The sequence below is a fragment of the Castanea sativa genome, chromosome 1 (genome assembly GCF_040712315.1).
Source record: "Castanea sativa cultivar Marrone di Chiusa Pesio chromosome 1, ASM4071231v1".
NCBI lineage: Eukaryota > Viridiplantae > Streptophyta > Magnoliopsida > Fagales > Fagaceae > Castanea > Castanea sativa.
This window is the reverse complement of record NC_134013.1, coordinates 74,476,839-74,502,188: the sequence shown is the minus strand read 5'-3', so window position 1 is coordinate 74,502,188 and position 25,350 is coordinate 74,476,839. Positions and strand designations below refer to the sequence as shown.

Below are 25,350 nucleotides of genomic sequence, written 5' to 3'. Positions count from 1 at the left end.
TTTTGTAGTCTATATATGTTTTTCTGCAAGACACCATGGATGCAAATAATTATCGTACGATGTCCAAACAACCTACAATTCCAATTACAATAACTATGTTATAATCGATCAAGACAATAATATAACTAGTAAATTAACCATTGATGCATTGTGACAACATATATTACCTGTTGATTATTATGTGTGTTGTGATTAAAACAGTACGCACGTAGAACATGCGTTGGTGTGTGAGTAAAAGTTCTATTGGTCACCCACCTATACACAATTAATGATTACCACTAATTTAAGGGTTTAGAAGTATCAAGGATAAATGCTATGGTGTACAATTTTGTATAGAAGTAGAAAATAAATATTATACCTGCAACTGTATGGGTCGTCAATATTTAAATTCATTGGATTTATTGGAATTGGGGTCAGATATGGAAGATGCTCCTAGACCCATTATTGTAATATGAAAACAGGGCGTGCAATCTCCGTGCTTTTTCTAATAGCAGCAGTACATAGCTCTTTATAAAGGAAAGCAAGTGTGGCACTACCCCAGCTACACCAAAGTCCGCTAACAACTGGAGAAAGCAGCAATGCAATATACTTTGGCTCTTATTTCCAAATAGTAAAGCCAAAACTTGGAACATGTATGCCCTAGCATACTGTTGGATTGTTATAACATTGGCACCATCTGGTAGGTTTAAGAATGTATTCTTTACTCAAGTTATTTTAAGGCCACCATAGTCCAATGCTGTTGCAGGTGGTCTAACTCCAAGTAAATTTTGACAAACTGTTCCCCAATCCATATTAGTGGGCCCGCACACTGCATTGCCATCAGTAGACAATCATGTAATGATTGCTATATCCTATAGAGTGATCGACATTTCACAAGTAGGTAGGTTAAATGTATGGGTTTCAGATTGCCACCGTTCCACCAAAGAAGTGATAAGACCCCAAACAAGATCTATATGCAGTAGGCGGGTGACACGGTATAGTTTACATTGATGCAAATATGGGGCAATACACTCGCCTAACTGTCGAGAGGATGCAAACGATTATGGTCGTACTCATAAGGTAGAAACTTTAATTTTTTTTTTTTAATGTAAAATGTTATATTGGTAATGTTGAAATTATTTTCACGTAAATTGAATAATTGTAGATATTACTAGGACATTAATAGATTTTGATCTCGCAACATACATTTCCTTCCATTATATCATTAGAGATGTGATATTGTTGTTGGGTTAGCAAAGAAGGATCGAATGACCCCGACTCCATTTCGAATATATCCTACATTAAATGCTACAATGAGTTAAACCATGCAAATCAATTATCTCTATATTAGTAGAAAATTGTCTTTAAATCAAAATAAATTAACCATTTTTTTTGGGGATTGAGATAACCTCTATGATCTTAATGAATTGACAATAAAGTACTATTAAAATCTTGGTCAACCCTAAATTAAATAGAATATAAGAAATTAATCATAATCATACTCATACTCATAATTGGAATCGAATCAACCCTAGTTATCATATTCTTAAATTCATACAAACATAATATAAAGTATAGTATAAGTGAAGATGCATTATCACAATATCTTTAATATATAAACACTAAGATTAAAAAATTACAATATCTGAAAGTATATTTTTTACAAATCATTTATATAAAAAATTACAAACTAAGAAAATAATTTCCAATTAAATTAAGGGCTGAGAAGCTTACTACAATTGCGATACAAAAGAACAAAAAAACACAATCAAATTATCACAAATATCTTCTAAAAAAATAATCTTAAATAAAAACAAAAGAACAATAATAAAAAATAATAAAATTCATATATAGTGGCTACTACAGTTTTTTATGCTAAATATTAAATATAACTTACAATGCTTGTAGTTCATAATGATTAGGCTAGAGTAGAATTTTATCTTGTATAAAAAAAAAAAATACATTTTTATACCAACTAAACTTGAATGAAATCAAAAGAAACACAAATGTACGATTTATTGTACTAAATGAAAATAATAATAATACACATACATATCTTTATTATAAACCAACAAACATATTATGCAATATATTTTGTCCAAGTAATAGCTGTAATAATAGATAATAACAAAGTAAAAATGATTATAAAGATCACAAAAATACAATTTGTTACAATTTTTGTGGTCATATAATAATAATAACAATAAATAATATTAAATAATTTCAAAATTAACAAAACACATATATAAATTTAATTAGAGAGTCGAGATGCTTACCACAATTGTGATACGAACTAAGAGAGTGAAATTATAGAATGATACTTGCAACATAAAAAATAAAAAAAACAATCGAATAATAATAAATAAACACAAAATAACAACAATACTAAAAAGTTTATGCGAATCAGTTTGGCCCTTAAAAGAGTTCAAGTTATTGTATTTATAATGATATCAACCAAATACATGAGATTTGATATACAAGGCAATATTCTGCCATGAGTGAAAAATATTTGAATTTCAAAATAGACCGTTCCTAGCCTAAGTTAAAGGCAACAATCTATGTTGAAGTTATGGACATCAATTAAAAAATATTTGAAAATAAAGTATTCCTAGCCTAAAGTATAGTCTTTTTTTTTTTTTTTTAGAAGTACCTAAGTCATAGGCTGATTGTATGTTATCAAGTATCAACTATAAAATAATCAAATTTATATATGGTGACTACTGCAATTTATTATGGTAAATTTCAAATTTAACTTAAAATGCTTGTAGAACCAAAAAGAATTCATTAATCTAAAATTTTAACAACAACAACAACAACAATCATAATTATAATCATAGTCATACAAACAATATTAACTCTAATACAACAATACATAATATTTTACAATGTATTAGCTTCTAATATTTACAAAGCATATATTTATATAATAATAATAAATCTGTTAATTTCTAGAGGTGTAAGCTAATAAAGCAAAGCAAAGCAAAAAACTCACATTAACCCAAAACTTACAATCCTTAGTTGTGCACACTAGAGCAAAGCAGAAGAGTAATAAAGCAATGAACAATTAGAAGGAAGTAAAACCATACGAAAAATGTTAACACTTTCTATGAGTAGATACAAAAACCGATGTTGCCTTTTATAATGAGGATGAGAAATAAAAAGACAAAAAATAATCTATACATGACATAGAGGTGTGATGTCAATAGGTTTTATTGGGAATGAATAAAGAATATATTCTATGTACTTAAGTCTTTGGAGAATAAGAATCAGATAATTGACTCCTCCAATTTTCGGCAACCCCATTGCCACAATTCTTTTTTTTTTCCCCTCCATTTTCAGCATGCGAAAATTCCTATTAAAATGTTCTCTCTCCTCCCCTACAATTTCAGCAACTTGGTTGCCACTATTGATTTTTTTCCTTTCAAGCACTCTCTCCTTCTGGCACTACATCTAGGCATCAGATTTTTGGCAGCAAGATTTCGATAATTTCATTACCGAAATTCAAATTTTTTCTCCCTCTAGCCATCACATTACTTTTCTTTCCTCTCTCATACTTTTTGTTAGAATTTCGATAACAGTATTACCGAAATTTGCTTTGTACCTGAATTTCCCAAATAACTTTCAACAATTCCCATATCACAAATAAACTCACTTTTTTGCAATATTCAGCCAAAAGACCCTTTGTTTAATTTTAATGGCGGCTTGTTTGTTGTTCTAGATATTCTATGCTTTGGAATTTTGGATTAATTGTGATATGTTTTCCTGTGCACAAAAACATTTGGTATAATAAGTCTATTTTCATTTTTCACTTTATCACGGTAACTAGTGTTAGCCATAATTGAACTTATATCTAATAAAACCATATCAAAGTACCAATTAATGGGAAAGGATTTTCATCCACTTCCATATTTTCATTAAGAAATTTTAAAATATTTCTATCAATCTTATCATGGATAATAATCCTGAAGGGTATGCGCTTGTTAGTGGCATGAACAATTGAATTATGTCATTTAATTAAAGTAACTTCTCTCTCATATTTCCTCATTCGAGGGTATTTTATGTTTGTCTATGAGTTTAATTTGCTTAGCTTCTAACACCAAATCAAATATATCATTTGTCCTATTAAGAATTAAGATCAAAGAAATGTGTTCTAACGTGCCGGAGCTATTGGCTAATTAGATTCTTGTGCTCCGCATTCTTTTTGCTGAGTGTTTCACAAATAAATGGCTTTGGGCCTACAAACTCTGCTAGATCAATCTCATAAGTAGTATCATATTAAGAAGTCCTGTAGATGAATGGTTTATCCTAGCATGCCATAGGCCCCCAAGTCTTAGGCCCATAAGAAAAATAAGGAATGTCAAGAGGGCAGGTCCATTCCGAAGCAATGATGGGTAGTGCTGAGGAAGGCATTATAAGAATACATCCCTTTTTCCCGAAAACCCAAGGGCCCAACCCACCAAGGCTCATTATCCTGGGCCGACCAAACTGATGAGGCGTCACCTCGGCGTATCATGTTAATCCACTGCCTATGGAAGAAATATTGGCACGAGGGAATATGGCTGACGAACCACAGAGGATAAAACCTGAATCTCACAACCATCACTTCCGCACTAATTAGATATTCCTACTTAATAGGAGTTGCATTTATTACTGATGCTACACACCTAATAATCTACTCATCATGGTGGAGTTCACAAGTATCTTCTGACCTCCACCATGTTAACCCACTACTAAAAGGAGGACCAAGTAGTCTAGGACCAAGTAGTCTAAATGGGACCCTTACCCACCAGATGGGAGGAGAGAGAGAGAGAGAGATTGTATTTGTTCTTCCATATATAATGTTGGCAAATTATTCTTCAAATTTCCTCTTCCTGTTTTTATCAAGTTTCAGTGTTTTGATTACCTTTATTAGCCCTCCCATTATAAACTCTAAACCCATACATAACAAAATAGTTATGGCAATCAAAGTTTCGAAATCTTTCTTGGAATCTTGACCCCCACAAGTCCCATATGAAGCATTTTTCCTTTAGCTCTTTTCTCTCAAAATGCTTCCATACCTAGTAGCTCTTTCAGGCAGTTAATACTTAATACAAGTCAAAGAATGTGATTTCTTCACCAAAAAAAAAAATTCTCAACTTCAATATGATTTGAGAAGGTGATTGTAGAGATTGTTGATTGTGGGGGTGATGGATAGACGTAGACTAGGGTTTTTGGGATTTTGTGGCCAAAGAAGAGTGATGTTTCATGAAGTAACCATATGTCTCTCCTAAGTTTTCTATAGAATTTTTCGTTTCACTTTTTTTATTTATTTTATTTATATTTTTGTATATATATCAAAAGTCTTCAAAATCTGAAGAAAAAGTTCCTCGATTTGATGAAGGGAGGTACTATTTAATAAGGGAGTGGATTAGTGGGTTAAAATATCCCTCATCTCCATTCCTCTAGGAGTTTTTTTGAACTTTTTTTTTTATCCTCCTGCACATTTAAATTTAGGTTAGAGCTAATAAGAGGTGTCTAAATTCGAATTTGGTGAGATACTGGACATAAGTGTTGATCAACACTTGTGTTTTTGTGACCAAGTGTTGATTGATACTTGTGTCCTTGGCACCTTGCTCCTTGATGGTTTTCGCTCTAATTTTGAATTTTGTGCAACCTCTGCTCAATTTTCTAATTTGCTTAAGGATAGTTACGAGTTTAAAAGCTATATTTTTAGCCACTTAATGATCTGAATATCATCCTAAAGATTTTTAATTCTTAATTTCAAAATTTTCCACTTTTTTTTTTTTTTTTAAATACAAGATAGAATTTTTACGATAACTTAATCTAAGTGTATATGTGTTTGAAACTTCCTCATAGAGACTTGAACCCCGGCCTTTGTCCTCCTACACCCCACAAACATTTATATTTGTAGAGTGACCACCGCACCAAGGGTGAGCGGTGGTAAATTTTCCGCTCTTTCACTAGGAGGCAAAATTAAAAAAAAAAAAAAATTATAAGATTTATCTATAATAGGATTTTTATATATAATTTAATTACATTCTTGCCTTAAAAATTAAATCAAGGAGATTTTGACATATAATTAATTTTAATTAATCCAATTAAGAATCAATCAAAATTAACTAAAGTAAGTTCCACTTAGCTCAATTGGTAAAATTTCTGATAGTTGAATAAAAGATCTAGGGTTTAAACCTCGTCTACATCAAAAATTGATTGGTGTCTTGGTCTGATGATAAAAAACTATTATCAGGAGTGAACGTTATAGGTTGAAACTCTAAAAAAAAAAAAAAAAAAAACTAAGCATAATCATAAGGTTTTACCCTTAATATATAAGGAAGCATATCAATCATTGATATTTGATGTGGCTTGATCTTTTGGTCGGATGATTAATTTCTCATTTAGCTTGTCGTTTTGATCGTCACGAACTCAAATGTATTTTGAAATTGAATTCATGTCTATCCAACAATCTAAATGACATTCTTACCTCTAGAGTGTTTTCAAAATATCACCCTTGAGTGAGTGCATGTCTAATTGCAAAATGGTGTATTTACAATAAGCTTCATATTGCACCACTTGTCATGCTCTTAGAAATTAACGAAAATTTGATTACCAACAATATAATTCATTTTACTCAAAAAAAAAATCATACCCTTGGCCATTACAATGACATCAACTATTATTATGGACCATCATATGTTTGTCGTCAATCCGTCCAAAAATGACATTTTGTATATTTTTTTTTTTTTTAATTTTTGGTACAAAACATCATTTTTTGGCTGGGTTAATGGCAAGGTTCCCCCTATTCCCCTTCAACCACTCTCACTACCATTGTCTTCTCTCTCTCTCTCTCTCTCTCTCTCTCTCTCTCCAGAATGTCCAACCCCTTCTATGTGTTCTCTTCTCCTATTTATAACTTGAGGTTGGTGGGAGGCTCATGATTACCTTTTGGTTTCACTCGTGTGAGTGGGGCCCAAATTGATTATTCTTGACAAAGAATAAGCTTCGTTAGAAATGGCGTAAAGGACGTTGGAACTGGTGACAACCTCTGAAATTTACTCGGTAGCGTGATACCACAAGGCACTCCTGAGCTGCCGAGTAACCACCCGCGCAACACAGGTCTAATCCACCAATCACCTCATACGCGGGCTGTGGCTATGGGTCGAGCTTGCGAACAATGAATCAGTTGCGACAATGGGCCTTGGCCCGATAATGTTTATGGTTCTATTCCGGCCTAGGCCTAAGGTATTTTGGCTTGTGGCTAGGTACCATACAATAGCCCCCCTTAATTCGCGACCGGTAGCCGAGAGCGAATCAAGGACTCACCTTGGCAAGGAAATGGCTCTTTGGGAAGCTTAATCGCTAGTCATTTAAGAGCGGATAAGACGGTTATTAATGCTCTCTCAAAAGGAGCGTTATGACTGTTTGTTAGGTCCAATTGTAATTATATCCTAACGGTTCGTAAACCGAGGTCACACGTGGGGGTTATGAAAATGATTTGTAAAGACTTTCACGCTTCTTTTTCATTAACTACCTTCCTCCTATAAATAGTGGCATTCTTCCTATCAAATCATCTTTTCACTTCCTTGTCTCTCTAAGTTCTTCACTGCTGAGCACACTTCTCTTCCCGAGCATAGGTCCCCAATCTGAGAACAAAAATTTCTTAATGCCCACAGTAAGTTTCCTTGCTCACTTCTTTTCTTTATTTACTCTCTTTTCCTTTTTCTCTGTTATGGTTAAAATGGGGTTTGCTCATCTTCTTGATACCGCAGCAGCCTTAGCCAACTTTAGGGCTGGGTTCGCTGTCCTTGACAATGTAGAAGTATCATATTGTCATGAGGGTGACATCGCTTTAGAACGGTGTCCCCACGTAGTATTTTTCCCCTTGATGGCCATCTTAGAAGGAGGGGTTAGGTTCCCCGTGGACCCGTTAATACTTAGGACCCTTAGGTTTTATGGTCTATGTCCCAACCAACTCCCACCTAATTTTTATCGAGTAGTGCGTTGTGTTAGCCAGTTAAATCATTTGTACGGTTTACACTTAGACCACCATGACATAAATTATATGTATAGCTTGTGCGGTAATATCAGATTGGCATACTACTTAAAGGTTAGGGATGTACAAGTACGACTAATATCGTGCCTTCTCGATTCTAATAGAAACTCAGCGGGAGAGTTTGTTCGGATGAGCGGCAATTGACATGCCAAGGAACTCACCTACCCGACTTCGCCTCGAGACGTTGGTCGATACCGTGCACACTTAACTTTGTTTTTAACTTATGCTGCGATTTGCTCATTTTTATTATCATTTAAACATGTACTAACCATTTTTGTTTACCTTGATGCAGATGGCAAGAAATTCAAACCAAACATTAGAGTTGTACACATGAGGGACCTGAATTTTGTAATCCGTTCAGAGATCTTCGTCAACTTTGACGAACAACTCTAGGCATCCCATCTTATACTCGGTTGCACCCTAATTTATACAAGCTATCAACCTTTTGGACAAGCTATGTTGGTGGATAGTCCACTATTATCATACATCGAGGTACGACATCCGAATTTCCTTCCCCCAACCCTATCAGTAAGCGAAGCTTGGGACCTCGGCCCCCGATTGGTTAGGGCGGATTCATTGGTACCTATGAGGGACGCATCAGTTGACTCCGTCTTTCAAGGTCGTGCCGTTCACATATCAGTTAAGGAAAATCGTGTTGAGGTCCAGCCACCAAGCAAAGGTTGAGTCAGTAAACTCCTCAGAAGCTGAGGCCGAACAAGCGGAAGGCGAGATGGTTGTTCTGAGAACTATAACAGTTGACTGGTCTCTGCCCGGTGGCTGTCCCCTTGTGCAGCAACAACAGACCCAAGGCAGAGATCAACCCCTTCTAGCTGCCCATACTCAGAGGAGGCAATGTACTACTAACTAGCCCCTCAAAAGACCGGAAGAAACTCCACCAAGGACTCCCCCAGCTTCTACCCCGGATGTTGGCACCCGGGAATCAGCCGACGGCGTACGCCTACTCGAGCAGGTCGAGTCTAATGTGGCGTCTTCTTCTGCCCTTCCGACTGTAGGATGGCACACAATCTTCAGGCTCGGGAACGAGCCTCTTCCAGTGACCTCCAACGTGAGAAACTGGGCCTAAAGCGAAGGGGGACGAATTGCCCAGAGCCTTGGACAAGACTTGCAGCTCCCCGAGGACGTGCACTACTTCTCTGGTGGTAGTGATGAGGCCTTGGCCACTCGGTTACAGTGGCACTTAATCGTGGTAATAAACCTTGTTTTTTCCTTCTTTTACTACATAAGTGAGTATATATATTTCTTATTTCTTTCTTTTTATAACAGGCAGCCCAATTGGCTTATATGATAGAAGACTGATTGAGGCATGCTGCTGAGGAGACTGACAAGGAGAGAGCCTTAAAAGAGGTTGCTGAGGCCATGGTAAAAGACAAAGACAAAGCTACAGAGGATGCTGAGGAAAGGGCAAGGGTGACTGAAAGGACCCAGGCACTAGTGGAGAAGAAATTGATGGAGATGGAGGTCAAGATGGGGGGAACGGAGCTCAAGCTGCTTGAGGCTGAATAAATAAATCTGGCACTTACCAATCAATTTGTTGAGCTTAAGGTTACTTTGGAGGCCTGTGAGGACAAGTGGTACAATGCGGGATCTACAGACGCCGAGAATTCGGTCGAGCTGATCATCTACCAGTCGCAGCGACATGGGTTTAGCGAGGGGTGGATGGCTGCGCTGCAAGTTATAGGGGCGTCCAATGATTCCCCACTGAGAAACCTTAAGCAAATACCCTACTTGGATCCTCCTCCCTCAGTATAGAACCCCACGGGTGCCGAAGAAGAAGAAGATACTCCTAGCATGAGGGAGTTGGTGTAGAAGATTGACTTTCATGCGGAGTTAATTGACCTTGAAATCACCAGCAACCCCAATGTTGTGGAGGACTCAGCTCGACCTCAATCCCCGGCCCCAATGCCCAGCCAGCCACAGACATGACTTTAGTTCAGCCGGACAAACCTCAAGACCCTGCTACTTGAAGAAAAGACTCTTTACTTTAATGCTTTCTATTTTTTCTTTTTTATTATTTGTTCTACTAAGTCTTGCTCATGGTCACTAGGATGTGGTGACAAAACATTTATTTCATTTTTTAAAACCCTCAAACTTGGGAACAATTTTTATTTTTATTTTGTACTATTGTTTCTTGTTAAAATCAGATTATTTTTGCCATACTCTTATTCGGTTCATGTGTAAATGTTATACTGCCGAACTGGGCTCCTATCCTTGACTCATTTTAATAAGGTGTTCATCTGTCCGGTGACTGGGATCGATCCGAACATAGGCTTGTCCTTAGATAATTTAGTGAGCAAGGTTTCCACTTGGCCAGTGACCGGGATCGAACCGAACCTAGGCTTTTGTCTTTAACCAATTTTAATGAATAAGGTTTCCACCTGGCCGGTGACCGGGATCGAACCGAACCTTGGCTTCTGTCCTTAACTAATTTTAATGAATAAGAGGCTTCTATCCTTAACCAATTTTAATGAATAAGGTTTCCACTTGGCCGGTGACCGGGATCGAACCAAACCTTGGCTTCTGTCCTTAACTAATTTTAATGAATAAGAGGCTTCTATCCTTAACCAATTTTAATGAATAAGGTTTACACATGACCGGTGACTGGGATCGAACCGAACCTAGGCTTTTGTCCTTAACCAACTTTAATGAATAAGGTTTCCACCTAGCCAGTGACCGGGATTGAACTGAACCTAGGCTTTTGTCCTTAGATAGTATTCACGCAATAATTGAGCTGAAACTCCTATACATTACACATATATACATTGTTATTTACATAGTAGTTTGTACACAACCCACACCGTTATATTTGCTACAACTAATGGTAAAATTTCTTCAAATTTTGAATATTCCAAGGCTGAGAAAGTGGTCTCTCCTCCATGTTTTCAAATAGTATGCTCCTGGTTCGGCAATGGCAGTAACCCTATGCGGTTCTTCCTAATTCGAGGCCAACTTCCCTGAACCAACACCCCGTGCACTCCCAACAGCTTTCTGTAACACAAGGTCTCCAGCACTAAACTCCCTTTTCTTCACGTCATTGTTGTATCGCCAAGTAAGTTTTTGCTGGTTGTTTGCTAACCGTATGGTTACAGATTCCCGGAATTCTTCTAACGAATCCAGTTGCTTCACCATTAACTGTTCATTCTTGACTGAGGTAAATCCGAAAACCCGGGCACTACATAAACTTATTTCAGCTGGTATAACTGCTTCTGCCCCATATGTTAAAGAAAATGAAGTTTCTCCTGTGGATCTTTTGGGCGTTGTTCGGTAGGCCCACAAAACATTTGGTAACTCCTCGGCCCATCTACCTTTAGTCCCTTTTAGCCTTTTCTTCAACCTGTTAACAATGCTTTATTAGTTGCCTCGGCTTAGCCATTACTCTGGGATACACTAGAGTTGAATACCTATTCTTAATGTCAAGGTCTCTGCAAAACTTGCAGAATGTTTTACTGTCAAACTATAATCCATTGTCGGATACCAAAGACTCCGGCACTCTGAGCCTTGTCACTACGTTCCTCCACACAAATTTTTTGACGTCTACACCTCGAATATTAGCTAATGCTTCAGCCTTTTCCCACTTGGTGAAATAGTCCATGGCCACTAAGATGAATCTTTGATTTCCCTTAGCTCAAGGTAATGGGCCGATGATATCTAGCCCCTACTATGCGAAGGGCCACGGGTTGCTAACAGGATTCAAACTCCCTGTCGGCTGATGTATCAATGGTGCATGTCTCTGACATTGCTCACACTTTCGAACATGATCAGTAGCATCCTTTTGCATCTGGGGCCACCAAAACCCTTGGGTCATTGTTCGGTGGGCCAACGAGCGTCCCTAGGCATGACTACTACATACCCCTTCATGGAGCTTGGTCAAAAGCTCATCAACATTGCTCGAGTGTAAACATAGAAGGTATGGTCCCCCAAAAGATCTTCGGTATAGTCTGCGGTCTTAAGACAGCCAGGTACTGAGCAGCTATTCTGCGTATTCTTTTAGCCTCTTTCTCATCATATGGCACATGGTCCTCGGCTAAAAAGTCAATTATCAGATCCATCCAACAAGGCTTAGGTACCGCAACAATCGAGATATTCACCTTTACATCAATACTAAGTTCTTTCACAACCTCCACCTTAATCAACTGGGGTATCTCCTTAGTTAATGATGACGCCAAAATGGCCAAAGAATTCGCATGTCTGTTCTGCCCCCGAGCAATTTGAATTAGCTTTACCTTCTGGAACAGACTCATGGTTTGTTTCACTAACCTCAAGTAATCTATCATCCAAGGATCTTTGGCCTCAAAGTTTCCTTGAACTTGGTTGACGACTAGCCGTGAGTCCGAGTAAATCTCTACTTCCTGTGCCCCCAAATCAAATACAGCTCTCAGTCCTGCAAGTAAGGCTTCATACTCAGCCTCATTTTTGAAAGCCTTAAAGCCTAGCCTAAAAAAATGTTCCATCTGTAATCCTTTTGGCGTGATTATAACGATCCCTACCCCCGCTCCCATTGCACTGGATGCCCCATCCACGAATACTCTCCAAGGCCAAAGTTCCAAATGGCACACGATCCATATTTCCCTTCTTGGGGAAAACTCCACAACAAAATCAGCAAGAACTTGGCCTTTAACTGAACTCACCGTATGTCAAACGAACCCAACCTAGTCCCCTACTTGAATATTTGACCCATGAAGTTAAACCTCCTCAACAAGGATTGTAATGGATACTTAGTCAACACATTGACAATGTGAGCTTGAAAGTAGTGAGGCAGCTTCCAGGTGGCATGTACTAGTGCCAACGCCAATTTTCTAGGGGCAAATACCTGGTCTCTGTATTGACTAAAGTCTTACTAATATGATAGACTGACTATTGTATACCTTGATCTCTTATTAACACAGAACTCACGACATGCTCGGATACAGAGAGATACATGAATAAATCCTTATCGGGTTCTAGTGCCGACAATATCGACGCTCGTACCAAATACTTTTTCAAATCTTGAAAGGCCTCCTCACATTCTTCGGTCTACTGAAATCCTTTCCATTTCTTCAACAATTGATAAAAAGGATGACACTGGTTAGCAAACTTTGAAACGAATCGGTTCAACGCGGCCAACATACCGGTTAATACTTGTACTTCCTTAGGATTGCTTGGAGACTTAAGGCATTCTATGGCACTAATCTGGTCGAGATTTACTTCTATTCCTCAATGAGTGATCATGTATCCAAGAAACTTGCCAGCCCCCACTCCAAAGGTGCATTTGTCAGCATTGAGACACAGCCTGTGCTGTCTGAGTACTTCAAATGTCTTTGTGAGGTCACCGACATGCCCCTACTCTACTTTCCTTTTCACCACCATATCATCAATGTACACTTCCACCGTATGACCGATCTTCTCCCTAAACATTTTAGTCATCATCCTTTGATAGGTGGCCCCAGCATTTTTCAAACCAACTGGCATCACGATATAGTGATAATTAGCATCAGGAGAGATAAATGTCGTCTTTTCCTGGTCTTCGATGGCCAAAGCAATCTGATGGTAACCCTGAAAAGTGTCTAGGAAACTCATCCTCGGGTGTCCGTACGTTGCATCTACTAGTTGATTGATCTTCAATATCGAGAATGGATCTTTCGGGCATGCTCGGTTAAGGTCGGTAAAATCCACACATATTCTCCATTTACTATTTTTCTTTTTGACAACTATTGTATTCGTCAACCACTCCTAGAAGAAAACATCCTTTATCGCCCCCACATCTTTCAACCTTTCCACTTCTTGCTTAACAGCTTCCACATGTTCTTTGGCTGATCTCCTCAGTCTTTGTTTCTTGGGGGGTACGATGGGTACACATTAAGTTGGTGAACTATGAACTCTGGATCTACCCCGAACACCTCATACGGACTCCAAGTAAAAACATCCACATTTCGTACCAACAACAACAATATTTCTACCCTATCCTTGTTTGGTAGACGTGCTCCTATGTTGAAACTCCTATTCTTATCTGGAAATATACTCACTTTGATCAGCTCCTCGACACAACTGGCCCCCTTTTCCCCTGGGGGCCCTAGTAATTGCTATAAAGGAATCTCCTTTGTGGATTCCTTCTGCTTTATCTCTCGATTGACAGCTGCCACCAAGCACTGCCTTGCCACTTGTTGATTTCCCCTCACCGTTGCAATACCATGCTCGGTGTGGAACTTAACTTTGATGTGCAAAGTGGACGGAACAACCCCCATTGCATGAATCCATGACCTGCCGAGAATGGCTGTATATGCCAAAAATGAATTAACCACTATGAACTTCACCATTACCTCCTTCCCCTCCATATTGACGGGGAGTGAAATCTACCCCTCATGAACCACCATTTGGCCATCAAATCCAACTAAAGGTGTATCATACCGGGATGAATCTTTGTTCTTTAGTCCAAGCCCCTTAAATAGATAAGGATACATTACTTCGGCCTCGCTTCCTTGGTCCACTAATACCCTCTTTACTATAAAGCCGTTAATCCGGGCCATAACCACCAATGCATCGTCATGAGGCTCGGTCGTTCCTTCCAAATCTTCATCCATGAAGGCAATGGGTTCCCAAACGTACTTCATCCTTTTCCCTGGTGGTTGCTCTTCTTGAGGACTTTCCACTAGCACCACGATCAATATCCCTTTTCTACGAGTCACTTGATTACTCATTGAAGCAGTATGTATGACTTCTATCACGCCTAACGGGGGTGGGAGAGGGTTACCCCGAGGTCTTGATGTTTGCCTAGCTCCTTGACCTCCAAGGTCCACCACGAACTCCTTCAAATTTCTCGACCTCACCAACTGCTCCAAATGATACTTTAGAACTCTACTTTGCTCGATGGTGTGCCCTTTGTCCCGGTGATATGTACAATACAAATTCTGATTTCTTCGGGTGGGATCTCCCCCCATCTTGCTTAGCCATTGAAAGTATGGCTCGTGCTTTATTCGGTCTAGAATTTTGTGCACAGATTCCTTAAATGTCACATTAACCTTCCTGGTATGAGCACCGGGCTTCTAAATCCTTAAACTCCCCCGAGATCTAAACTAAAAACCCCATTGGCAGGACTCTTTCGAATACTGTGGGGTGACTAGCACCTTCCCCTTGCTTTGCTGCCTATCATCTTCCAATCTCTTGCACTCCTCAATACACTTCATAAGCTGCCTCATATCCTCGGGTAGCCTCATCGTCAATGACTCGCATAATTCTAAATCCTCAGGCAACCCCAACCGAAATGTACTTGCCGCAACCTTCTCATTTCCTCCACCAATCTCATTGTACAGTTCCCAGTATCTGCTAGTGTGACTCTGAAGTGTTTCCCCAGCTCCCATCTTCATTGATAACAGAGCATCCACCGGTTGTGGTACCTGTCTACAAGTCATGAACCAAACACCGAACTCCTGAATTAACTCCCCAAAACTATGGATTGACCCTTTCCTTAGCTCATTAAACCACCTCAGAGCAGTTGGCCCAAGACTAGAAGGAAACACCCTACACATCAACACATCATTATGATTATGCAAAGACCTCATCTGTATATAATGACTCACGTGTTCCACCAAGTCCGGTTTTCCATCGTAAGAAATAAACAGGGGTCTGTTAAATTTACTTGGCATGGGCGCCCATTCAATTTCTTCCGAAAATGGCAACCGAGCGGCTCTGCGTAATGCTCGGCCCATAGCATCTAGCGCGGCATTTCAGGGCCTTCCTCGCTTAGGGGAAACTGAGTCTCTGTCGCCATAACCCCGAGATCGATCCCAAGACCGATGCGAGCCTAATTGGTGGGATGCTTCTCCATGGCTACCCCTCATTGTTTTAGACCCTTCAGCATGCTCATCGCAGTACCTTCGTCAACACTTTTCTTATAATTCTGGCTCCAAATCCCTTATCCTTCTCTGCATGCGTTCTAACTCCTTATCCCTCCTATCATGAAGTTCATGGCCGGAGACATTTGACGCTGATCGATACGTCTGTGACGATCCTTCCCCAAAACCAGAATGTCTCTCTTCTTGGTTGTGACGTCGATCCTCATTTCTCTTATGCCTTCTTTCTCACCAACTTGAACCTCGAGAAGACCCCCCCGAACCACTAGCGGCATAGCTGGCCGAGTGATGTTCAGACATCTTCCTCACTCAATTCTAGGCAGAACTACAGCTACGTAGGAGATTCCCACAAACGGCGCCAATTGTACAAGCCCAATTTCCCTTGATGGACCGGACCTAGAGTTGGGCTTCTAATTTATTTGTATAGTGGGTAATGAGTTTCCTACTATGGGTAGCTCCTCAATTGAGCCTTAATAAGGAATTGGCCCAACAATTGTTGTTCCCCCTATTCCCCTTCAACCACTCTCACTACCACTGTCTTCTCTCTCTCTCTCTCTCTCTCTCTCTCTCTCTCTCTCTCTCTCTCTCTCTAGAATGTCCAACCCCTTCTCTATGTTCTCTTCTCCTATTTATAGCTTGAGGATAATGTATCAAAATTATTGATGCCTAATATTCTTTTTACTATCTTCATTGCTACATTAAATCTAACTTGCTTGTAATCCCATGCATATGCATGAATACACTTAAAGATATACAATAAGATGCATAATATAATACCTATATATAATTTAAATACTACTAATAGTCATTTTTTTATTTTTTTATTTTTTTAACTCTTTAAAAAAATTTGTAAGGATATTATAAGGTATAAAATATAAATTGTCCATGTTATTTATTTATTTATTATTGTTAAGCACTTTTTTTTTATGATTCATTTACTCTAAACTCTTTAGTTTTTGTACTTAATAACTCACTTAGATGAATATTTATGATGTGGTCTCACATTTGATTCTAAAATTAAGAAATAAAACTCTTTAAGAATAAATCATTTAAGACATATGACGCAAAATTTAAACTCTAATTCTAATTTAAATTTCTCTTAGCTTCACCTATTATTATATATATAGATAAGACACACCTTAGGAATTTTTCATAGTGTTGAAAACCTATTTATGGATGAAGTTTACTAACATAATATATTATCTTCAACATTTGTTCTTCCTATTTGTTCTTCTACATGAACATGACTATCTTTGATTTTTTTTTTTTTTAATGCTTCTTATAGTCACTTTATTAAACACATGGAAACAAAGAATTGCAAATATTGGGATTACCTTTAGTATTGAAACAGAGATCAAACCAATTTGCCTCGCAACAATTTATTGTAAAAGATACATAAAAACAAAAACTTATAATACTCCAATGTATAAAACATGCTTGACATACCATATGGTTTTAAGGAACAAAGAGATATCTCCACTCAAGAATGTAGGATTCTTGCTTTGAAATGAGCTCTTTTTTGGCAGGAGTTAAATCCAAAACCATTAATCTTCTAATTAAGAAAGACCAGACGTATAATGGTTTATATATTATTTCTCTAGTTTTATAGTGGTGGTGGCGGCAACTGAACATGAATAAATTGGTTGGGTTCAATGAGGAGAGGAAGAGTCTAAGGTATTAAAAAGTAGACATGGGAAGTTGAAAACAATGGAGAGAGAGTCAGGGGTGTTATGGAAGCTTTAGGGTCCGTTTGGTTGGAAAGATGGAAAAGTGGGAAGATAGAAAATAGAAAGAGGATGGAAAAGTGGGGGGGGGGGTAGAAAAGATTTTAATTTCCATCATTTGTGTTTGGTTGGGAGGGTGGAAAAGTGGAGAGATGGAAAGCGTTTTTGTTTGGTTGAAAATAAAGTTTATATAAATTTATCATCATGTCCCTATTAAATAAAACAAAAAATAACACATTATACTTTAAAAAACTTGTGTATAGATGGACACTTCATTAAAGTAAAAAAAAAAAAATAGCACAAGAAACTAACCCAAAAAATTTTTCTAAAAAAAAAATAATGAGAATAAACATATGAGCACCCAAAAAAAAAAAAAAAAGAAGAAGAAGAAAGCTAACACGGAAAAAAATCAAAGAAAAAAAGAAGAAGCCAACACCCAAACAAAATCAAAGAAAGAAAAGAAGCCAACACGTTAACAAAGAAAGAAAAAATCAAAGGAAAAAAAAAAAAAAAGCCAGCAAGGTAGAGGTGAAGTTCAACATGAGAGGTATTTTTGGAAGCTCATTTCATAAGCCTTCTCCTTCCAATTTTCTCCCCATTTTAGAGAGGAAACGTTTTTGGTAAGCTTGGGGAGAAAACATCTGGGCCTTACCATTTATTTTCCTTCCTCTCCACCCAACCAAACACATTCCAAAAAAGTTTTATTTTCCATTTTTTGTTCAAAATTTTCTATTTACCCTATTTCACTTCCAAACAAACGCACCTAAGTGAGAGTTGTGGAATCGTTAAAACGCTAAAAGAAAAGGAACAAAAATAAAATAATTTTATTTATTAATGAAAGGAAAATAATGACATGCTTGTTAATGTAACTTAATAGAAACGTAACAATAATAAATATTACGCTTCAATTAGATATATACATAGATATAGGTTACTGATGAGAATGCAAAATGTCATATTTTTCTCCCTTAATGTTTAGTCTTTTATACTTATTCGGTGCTCAAATGTACTCATTATTCTTATATTTTGATTTAGGATGCAAATGGAGGGATTAAGTGCAAAACATAGCTAATTGAGCGATTCTAGATAGCTTTGACATTGCTTCGTTATATGGGCATAACTCTCTCATCCGAGTTCCGATTGAGATGATTCAAGATGCTATGGAACGCCAAGACAAAGCTCTACAACTTCTATGTTTTGAGTTTTGAGAGATACGGGCCGAATCAAGGTCGAAATTAGGCTTGAAGCTGCTGCACCTGCACTGCTGATGTTCTGGAATGTTCCTTTGCCTAAAATTCTAATACGCAGATCTGATGCGGTTTATTTTCGGAAGCTTCCAGATCTGATGCACAAAATTTCCAGCTGAAAATACCATTTCCTAGTTATATTAGGACTCTATTTTATTTATTTTATATTTTTCTTTAATTAGTCAAATTTGGATGTTTTTATTTTAGGATAATATTTAGAATATTTTTAGGAGATCTTGTAGGCTTGGAAAAGGGGGAATTAGCGTGTATAAAGGGGGAGGAAAAATCAGGCTTGAGACACGCCTCTCTCTCCCTTCTTCTCTGACTTTTCCTTCGAGTTTTCATTATGGCCCTGTGTGGCTAAAACTTTTATACTTGGTTGAATGAAACAAAAACCTCGAAATCAATAAAATTGTGAGATTTAATTTGTTTTTATTGTTCAATTTTATGCTTTGAGTATCAGATGTTCTTCTGTACCTATTTTCATGATTGTCTCGTTTAATTACTAGGAGGCCTACTAGTTTATTATTCGTTGCAATTTACTGCTAGGTTAGATATCAAATTTGTAATTGTTTGATCCCTCTAATTTGTGAAGCAACCAAGATTTAATGATTTGTTGTGTCAGAAATTATTAGATCTTAGAAAGAACGCTCGATTAAATTAAATACACCCGCTTGTGCTTGTGTTGTTTAGTTTCATCAATCTCTCTAATTCTTAAGGCTGCTACTAGATTAAACTTTTAGCGCTTGTCTTGGGTTGTTTAGTAGTTAGGGTTTATTAGATCGATTGTTTTCTAATTAACTGCGACTAAGGAGAAATAGGAAAATAGTTCCAACGGTGAATATTCAGAGTGTGAATTGATATATACATGCATCGATGATCGGTTGTAAAATTCCAATGGTGGATGTTGACTTAGACCAAAGTCTATTCTTTTGATTGATTTCGATACTTTAATTTGAATTGTTTCTTAATTGTTTTCCTTAAAATTGTTTTCATTATACTCAAACCCCCCTCCTTGTTCACATAGCATAAAACTAGACTAGATACTCTCCGTAGGAACGATTCTTACTCGCACTTCTACATATATTTTTCGGAGTATAGATTTTATTTTTAGTTGCCTGCGACAGCACACCCGTTATAATTCGATTGGAAGAGACACATCCTCTGCAATTTTGTAAGCTATGCTATTAGTAATGGATAAGGCCATAACCAACAGTAATATGATAAAATCAGTGTAGCCATGCTTTTCCGCCAGGCGTTATGCCTCCAATAATTAAAGTGGGAAAAGTGGGGAGCGGTCAAGGTACAATGCTGCTTTCAGAAAAAGTGTATAGATAAATGGTATACAATAGAAACTAGAACTGTCTAAACTCTAAATCTTCTCCTTTTTTTTTTTTTTTATTGTTGGTAATGATAATGATGTATTTGGCTTTTCTTTCAATAATAAATAAAATTGATGTATTTGGCTTTGACTATATGACCCATAGCATTGACAAAGAAATCTCATTCAGAATGTTGAAGTATCTAAGGAAGGTTTGTTAAATAATTAAATTTTTTAGTAAAGGTTTTATCCTCCTGTATAGATTATTATATAAATCATTACAAACTGGAGGCATAACTTAAAATATTGGTGTAGATTGAAGTTTAAGATTCTGTAGGATTATGTCACCATGATGGTACGTCTTTTATCTTTAAACAAGAAATTATACAATGTAATTTGCAATTTTGCATACGAAAAAATTAAAAGAAATCTGACTGTATTTTTGTCTCACTGGGTGCGTGTGATTAGGGGGCCTTTTAAATGCATTTTGAAGTTTTAGCTTATATGACAAGCAAAGCCATAGGAAGTTTATTTGTCACAGTTGCAAGCAAACCATAAAATCCTCACTAAGCTGACGCATAACTTGCATATAAAGCATCCAGCCAGCCAAAAAAATTGCTAAAATTTTGGCCCTTATTGCTCTTTGCAATGGCTTGGGATATGACAAGAAGCTGAATAGGATAGAAGTTTCCTGCCTAAGATAAGACGCAGCAAAATAATAAAAAGACTTTGGCTTTGATAATCAGATTAATGAAAAATGAGGCTTACTTGTTTCAAGCTGATAACATCAGCGTTGAACTGATTCTATTGTCTTACCATAGAATTACCTATTCGAGCTTGTTATTTTTCGTACGCACGATAGACTATAGTGCTCAAACCATTGGTCTTCATCCATGCAGCTCAATTATTCAATCAGTAATTGAATTGCATTTGTTTTGTAGATTATTTATACAGAAAAAAAAAATAATAAAAAGAGGAAAAATTGTATTGCATTTATGTAAGGGGAAGACTAGAAGTCGACCTGACATGAATACCTTGCTTGAGGGTAATCATCGACTTGTTGTCATGCTTACCAAGGAAGCAGATTGCGTACTAAATGTAAAAGTAGATTTTGTTTCTTGAACAATACTCCCAGCTGTATTGCTCAGCTTTTGATTACTGATGCAGAACCATTCAGCATATTCTTTTTGAGCACTATCACAGATGTGAACTAAATCTTTAAAAATTCTCCTTAAATTAGCCTTGTCTTATGATACATTGAGTAATGATGAATTTATTGATCTTAAAAAGTTAAGAAGTGATCTTACACTTTTTGTTACACACGGAAGCTACTTGCTACAATTGTATTAAGTCTGGTGTAGCTTTTTCAAAGATAGGAACATTTCAATGAAAATGACTTCAATTCTAACATTTTTCCATCACTAGTATGTGTAGCCAGCTACAAACCAATTCGGCTATGCTTCTGGTCAAACTAATGTAATCATTAATTTGGTATTTTCAACAATAAATTCAACCAACACAACAGTAATTTCCAGATGCTCATCTACCCTACAATTTCAGAAATGTTTGTTTGTCGATTCTCTGTTTCCTATGTCTGTGATCCATTTAATACAAGGTGGATATTTTTTTCTTTTCATTTTCTTTTTAGAAATTACAACCGAACTTTCAGTCATGAAGAAATGTTGCGAGATTCCTTTTGATATTAATGGATTGCCTCAAACAAGAATATCTAAAGTTAAGATGCTAAAAGCACAAAGTTCTTCTAATAAAGCATATCAGCTTGGTGCTGAATAAAGTTCAAGGAACCAAGAACTATTGATCAATTCTCTCTTATATTCCCTTTTAGTACTTGCTAAACCAAACTCTTCAACTTGGTTTCTATCTTGTGATGTGCTGTATTTGAATATATAGTTACTAACCAAAACCCTCATTCTTGTAACCCATTACTTTCTATACTTTTAACAAAAGAAATAAAATTGCAGGACAATAACAATAATTAGACACTTAATAAACTTAAGAAAAAGTTTTTTTTTATGCCTCTTCTCTTTCTGTTTCCTAATGAAAAAGAGTAAAAGACCATACCAAGGAAGAAGATGATACAATGCAAAGACTGGTATGTTTGCTAAGAATATCCCACTAGGCACACATATATATACATATTGGCACGCCCTCGCACACACATAGAGAGTTTCATACTGGTACATGGCATTCAATGACTAAATATTGATACATAAATACTATACCAAATAGCTTTTAACTTAGCTTACACAACCTCTTCCTCTCGAAAGATCCTGGAAGGATCAGCAAACCGAATGGAGAAAGATCGAGAGAGACTATCAGGTTCATCCCATGCAGGTCCTTGGTCAAAATTCTGGGAGTAGGTGTATGCATCATAGGGGGTCTGAGTAGGAGCAGGAGAATCAAAAATCTTCCTCCTTTCTTTCTTCAATTTCAACCACAGCACTCTCCACTTCAACTTATTGTTTGATCTGGTAGATGGTAGGTTTGCAGACTCAACCTCTTGGTAATACTCACCCAATTGGATAGTTCTGCTGCCAGAACAGCACAAGTATCTGAGGTCCATTTCAGCACAATAGTTAGGTTTCTACCAGTGAAACCTGGAAGCTCAGTGGCACAAAAGTCAGTGCTTGCTTGAAGTTGCTTCCCAGTTCCCTGAGAGCTAAAATTTCAAGTTAAGAATTGTATAAATGGATAGAAGCACATGGTAATGTGGCATAGTAAGGTCCTGTCTGAGAGTAGTTGGTTTGGCTATCTATTGAATGGTCCAAGTTGGCTAGCTTATAGAAATGCTAAGAGTTTCCAATCGGCTCAGCTCAGTTTGATAGAGTAATAAATAATAAATATGCAACATGTTGTTGAAAAGTGCAAGACCAGGTGTCATATTAAATACAATAAGTACTGCGATCAAAAGCTTTATAGGTTTTTTTTTTATACAAAATAAAATTTTCTCATACCCACAAGCACTTAGATCATTCTCATCAAAGTTTTTAAAAATTTTAACATTTAGCATTTTAAAAAATCATTTTATCAATTTTAACACCTTATTTTACAATATACCCTACATCAAAAAATCTATTTTTTTACCCCCTTTATTTAAAATAATATAAACAACTTATTAAAATAATAATAAAAAACTACATCTACAAACATTAAAAGCAACGCCACTTATCTAAGGCATATAATAATATTTCTTGCTATAAGATTTGAGCTACAATTTATAGAAATAGCATCTTTGTTGTTGGGTATTTTTTGTGGAATGGGTGCTAAAATTTGACTTTTTAGCTTTTAAAAGTCTTATTGTGAATGATTTTATATTTGTGGAGTGACTATCGCACCAAACATGTACAATAATAAGAGCTTTATAGTTAAATAGACATCTTTTGATATTTTTAATATAAATGTCCATAGTGGAAAATTCCTTCACCTTAGTATTGTAGCTCAACGGGAGGCTAGGAGTCATATAGAAGCAATGTTTCAATTACAATTTGTCACAGCTCCAATTGTGAAAAAGATTTTAAAAAGTTTTGTTTACTTAGCATTCCTCTATTAAATATTAATAATTTTACTTAAAAAAAAAAGAGTGCCAAATTTTTTTTATATAAAAAATACCAACAAAATCTTGATTTCTAAACATTATTTCCGGGTAATGTGGATCCAATTGACAATTCTGATTCAAGAACGTGACGCACGTGATCACTTCCCTGCAGACTGCATGTCACTGAGTCACACTCCCATGTGATTGTGGAGGGCTCAAAAAAATGCCTTTCGGCTACTTTCAGTTTTTGCAGGACATAAAAAAATTCCATTATTGACGTAAGCCAATCAAGATTTCAATACAGAATCAATAAAAAAAGGATTTTGTGAAGGTGTGCTCAAGGGCATATAATAATTATTCATTTTAAAAAAAAAAATTTTGAAAATTAAAAAAGTATTGACAACTTTTTCTATTCTTGAAAAAATTTTATTATATATAAATAACTTAAAGACACACATTAATCGGACCCATAAAAATAAGCCCATGATGTTGGCCTGATCAGGATTCAGAATCAATCCCTTCGCTTTAAATTGAGATTTTCAAGCAATAATTATAAAATTGAACAAACCACGGAATTACTGATTACTCAACAAGCAATGATAGGGCCAACATGTTTGAGTTATACTGTAATCAAGGACTCTGCGACTATAGTGATTGGGTCCATCAGGTTGTGGTGCAACCGCAATTCACGCTGCTGATGATGTTTTCACTTCTCACTGTTCTGCTCCACTTTGCTTTTTTTTTTTTTTAAATAAAAATGTTATAATCACAAATTAACCGATTTTTTTTTTTTTTGATAAAAACCGAAAAATTATTTGGCGAACTGTCTTACTCATACATAAATGGTCTTAAATGCAAGATTTTCCATCAAAATATATTTATGCACGATCCCATGTAGAGTCAACCTTTACATGAGAAGGATGTATAATATACCGAATGCATTAAATAATTTCACCAAACTAACTTACTAAAAAACTTCAGATTTATTAGGATACAAAGAAGCCACACACAAATATTAGTGAGGTTCTCCTCAAATTCTATCCTACAAAATGCAATACCACTTCCAAAATGATAACAAAATGTGACATATAGGTCAGGTGATTCTTTTTTTCTTTTTCTTTTTTTAAATCAACATTTTAATCAAAGTTCTTAGCATCAACACACAAATAAAACCCATGATGATAAAACTTCAATTGTTCATTACATACAAAAAAAAAATTAAAAAAATCAAAACAACATTGTAGCAAGAGTTAGAAATCTTTATGTCCAAAAAAAAAAGTTAGAAATCCTGTTTGCTTACTTCAAGTAAAAGTAGTGGACTATGTCTATTTCCATCCATCCCCCTATTTTTTTTCCTAAACTACATCTGCAAAAATAGAGAATTTAAGCCCTTGAAACCGTAGACAACTTCCACAATCAAATAAAAGCATTTAATATAATTCCTAAGGTATTTAATCTCTATATATTAAGAGGGTTCAGAAAATTAGTTATAATTTCAAAAAAGTCAAGAATACCTCTAATTTGATTAGATAATCCTTATTCTTAAAAAATAATAAATAGGGTTAAAATTGAAATTCAACAAAATTATAAAATAAAATAAAAACTATGAGAGACTTTTTTCCTAAAAAT

General features: G+C 36.4%; 2 protein-coding genes across 2 annotated transcripts; both read right to left on the bottom strand.

The window, feature by feature from the left end:
- Positions 1–11,925: 11,925 nt before the first annotated feature.
- On the bottom strand, positions 11,926–12,546 carry LOC142634253 (uncharacterized). Its single transcript, XM_075808553.1, has one exon. The coding sequence runs from the start codon at positions 12,544–12,546 to the stop codon at positions 11,926–11,928; it is 621 nt and encodes a 206-aa protein (XP_075664668.1).
- Positions 12,547–14,376: 1,830 nt separating this feature from the next.
- LOC142634243 (uncharacterized) lies at positions 14,377–14,961 on the bottom strand. Its single transcript, XM_075808543.1, has one exon. The coding sequence runs from the start codon at positions 14,959–14,961 to the stop codon at positions 14,377–14,379; it is 585 nt and encodes a 194-aa protein (XP_075664658.1).
- Positions 14,962–25,350: the final 10,389 nt, after the last annotated feature.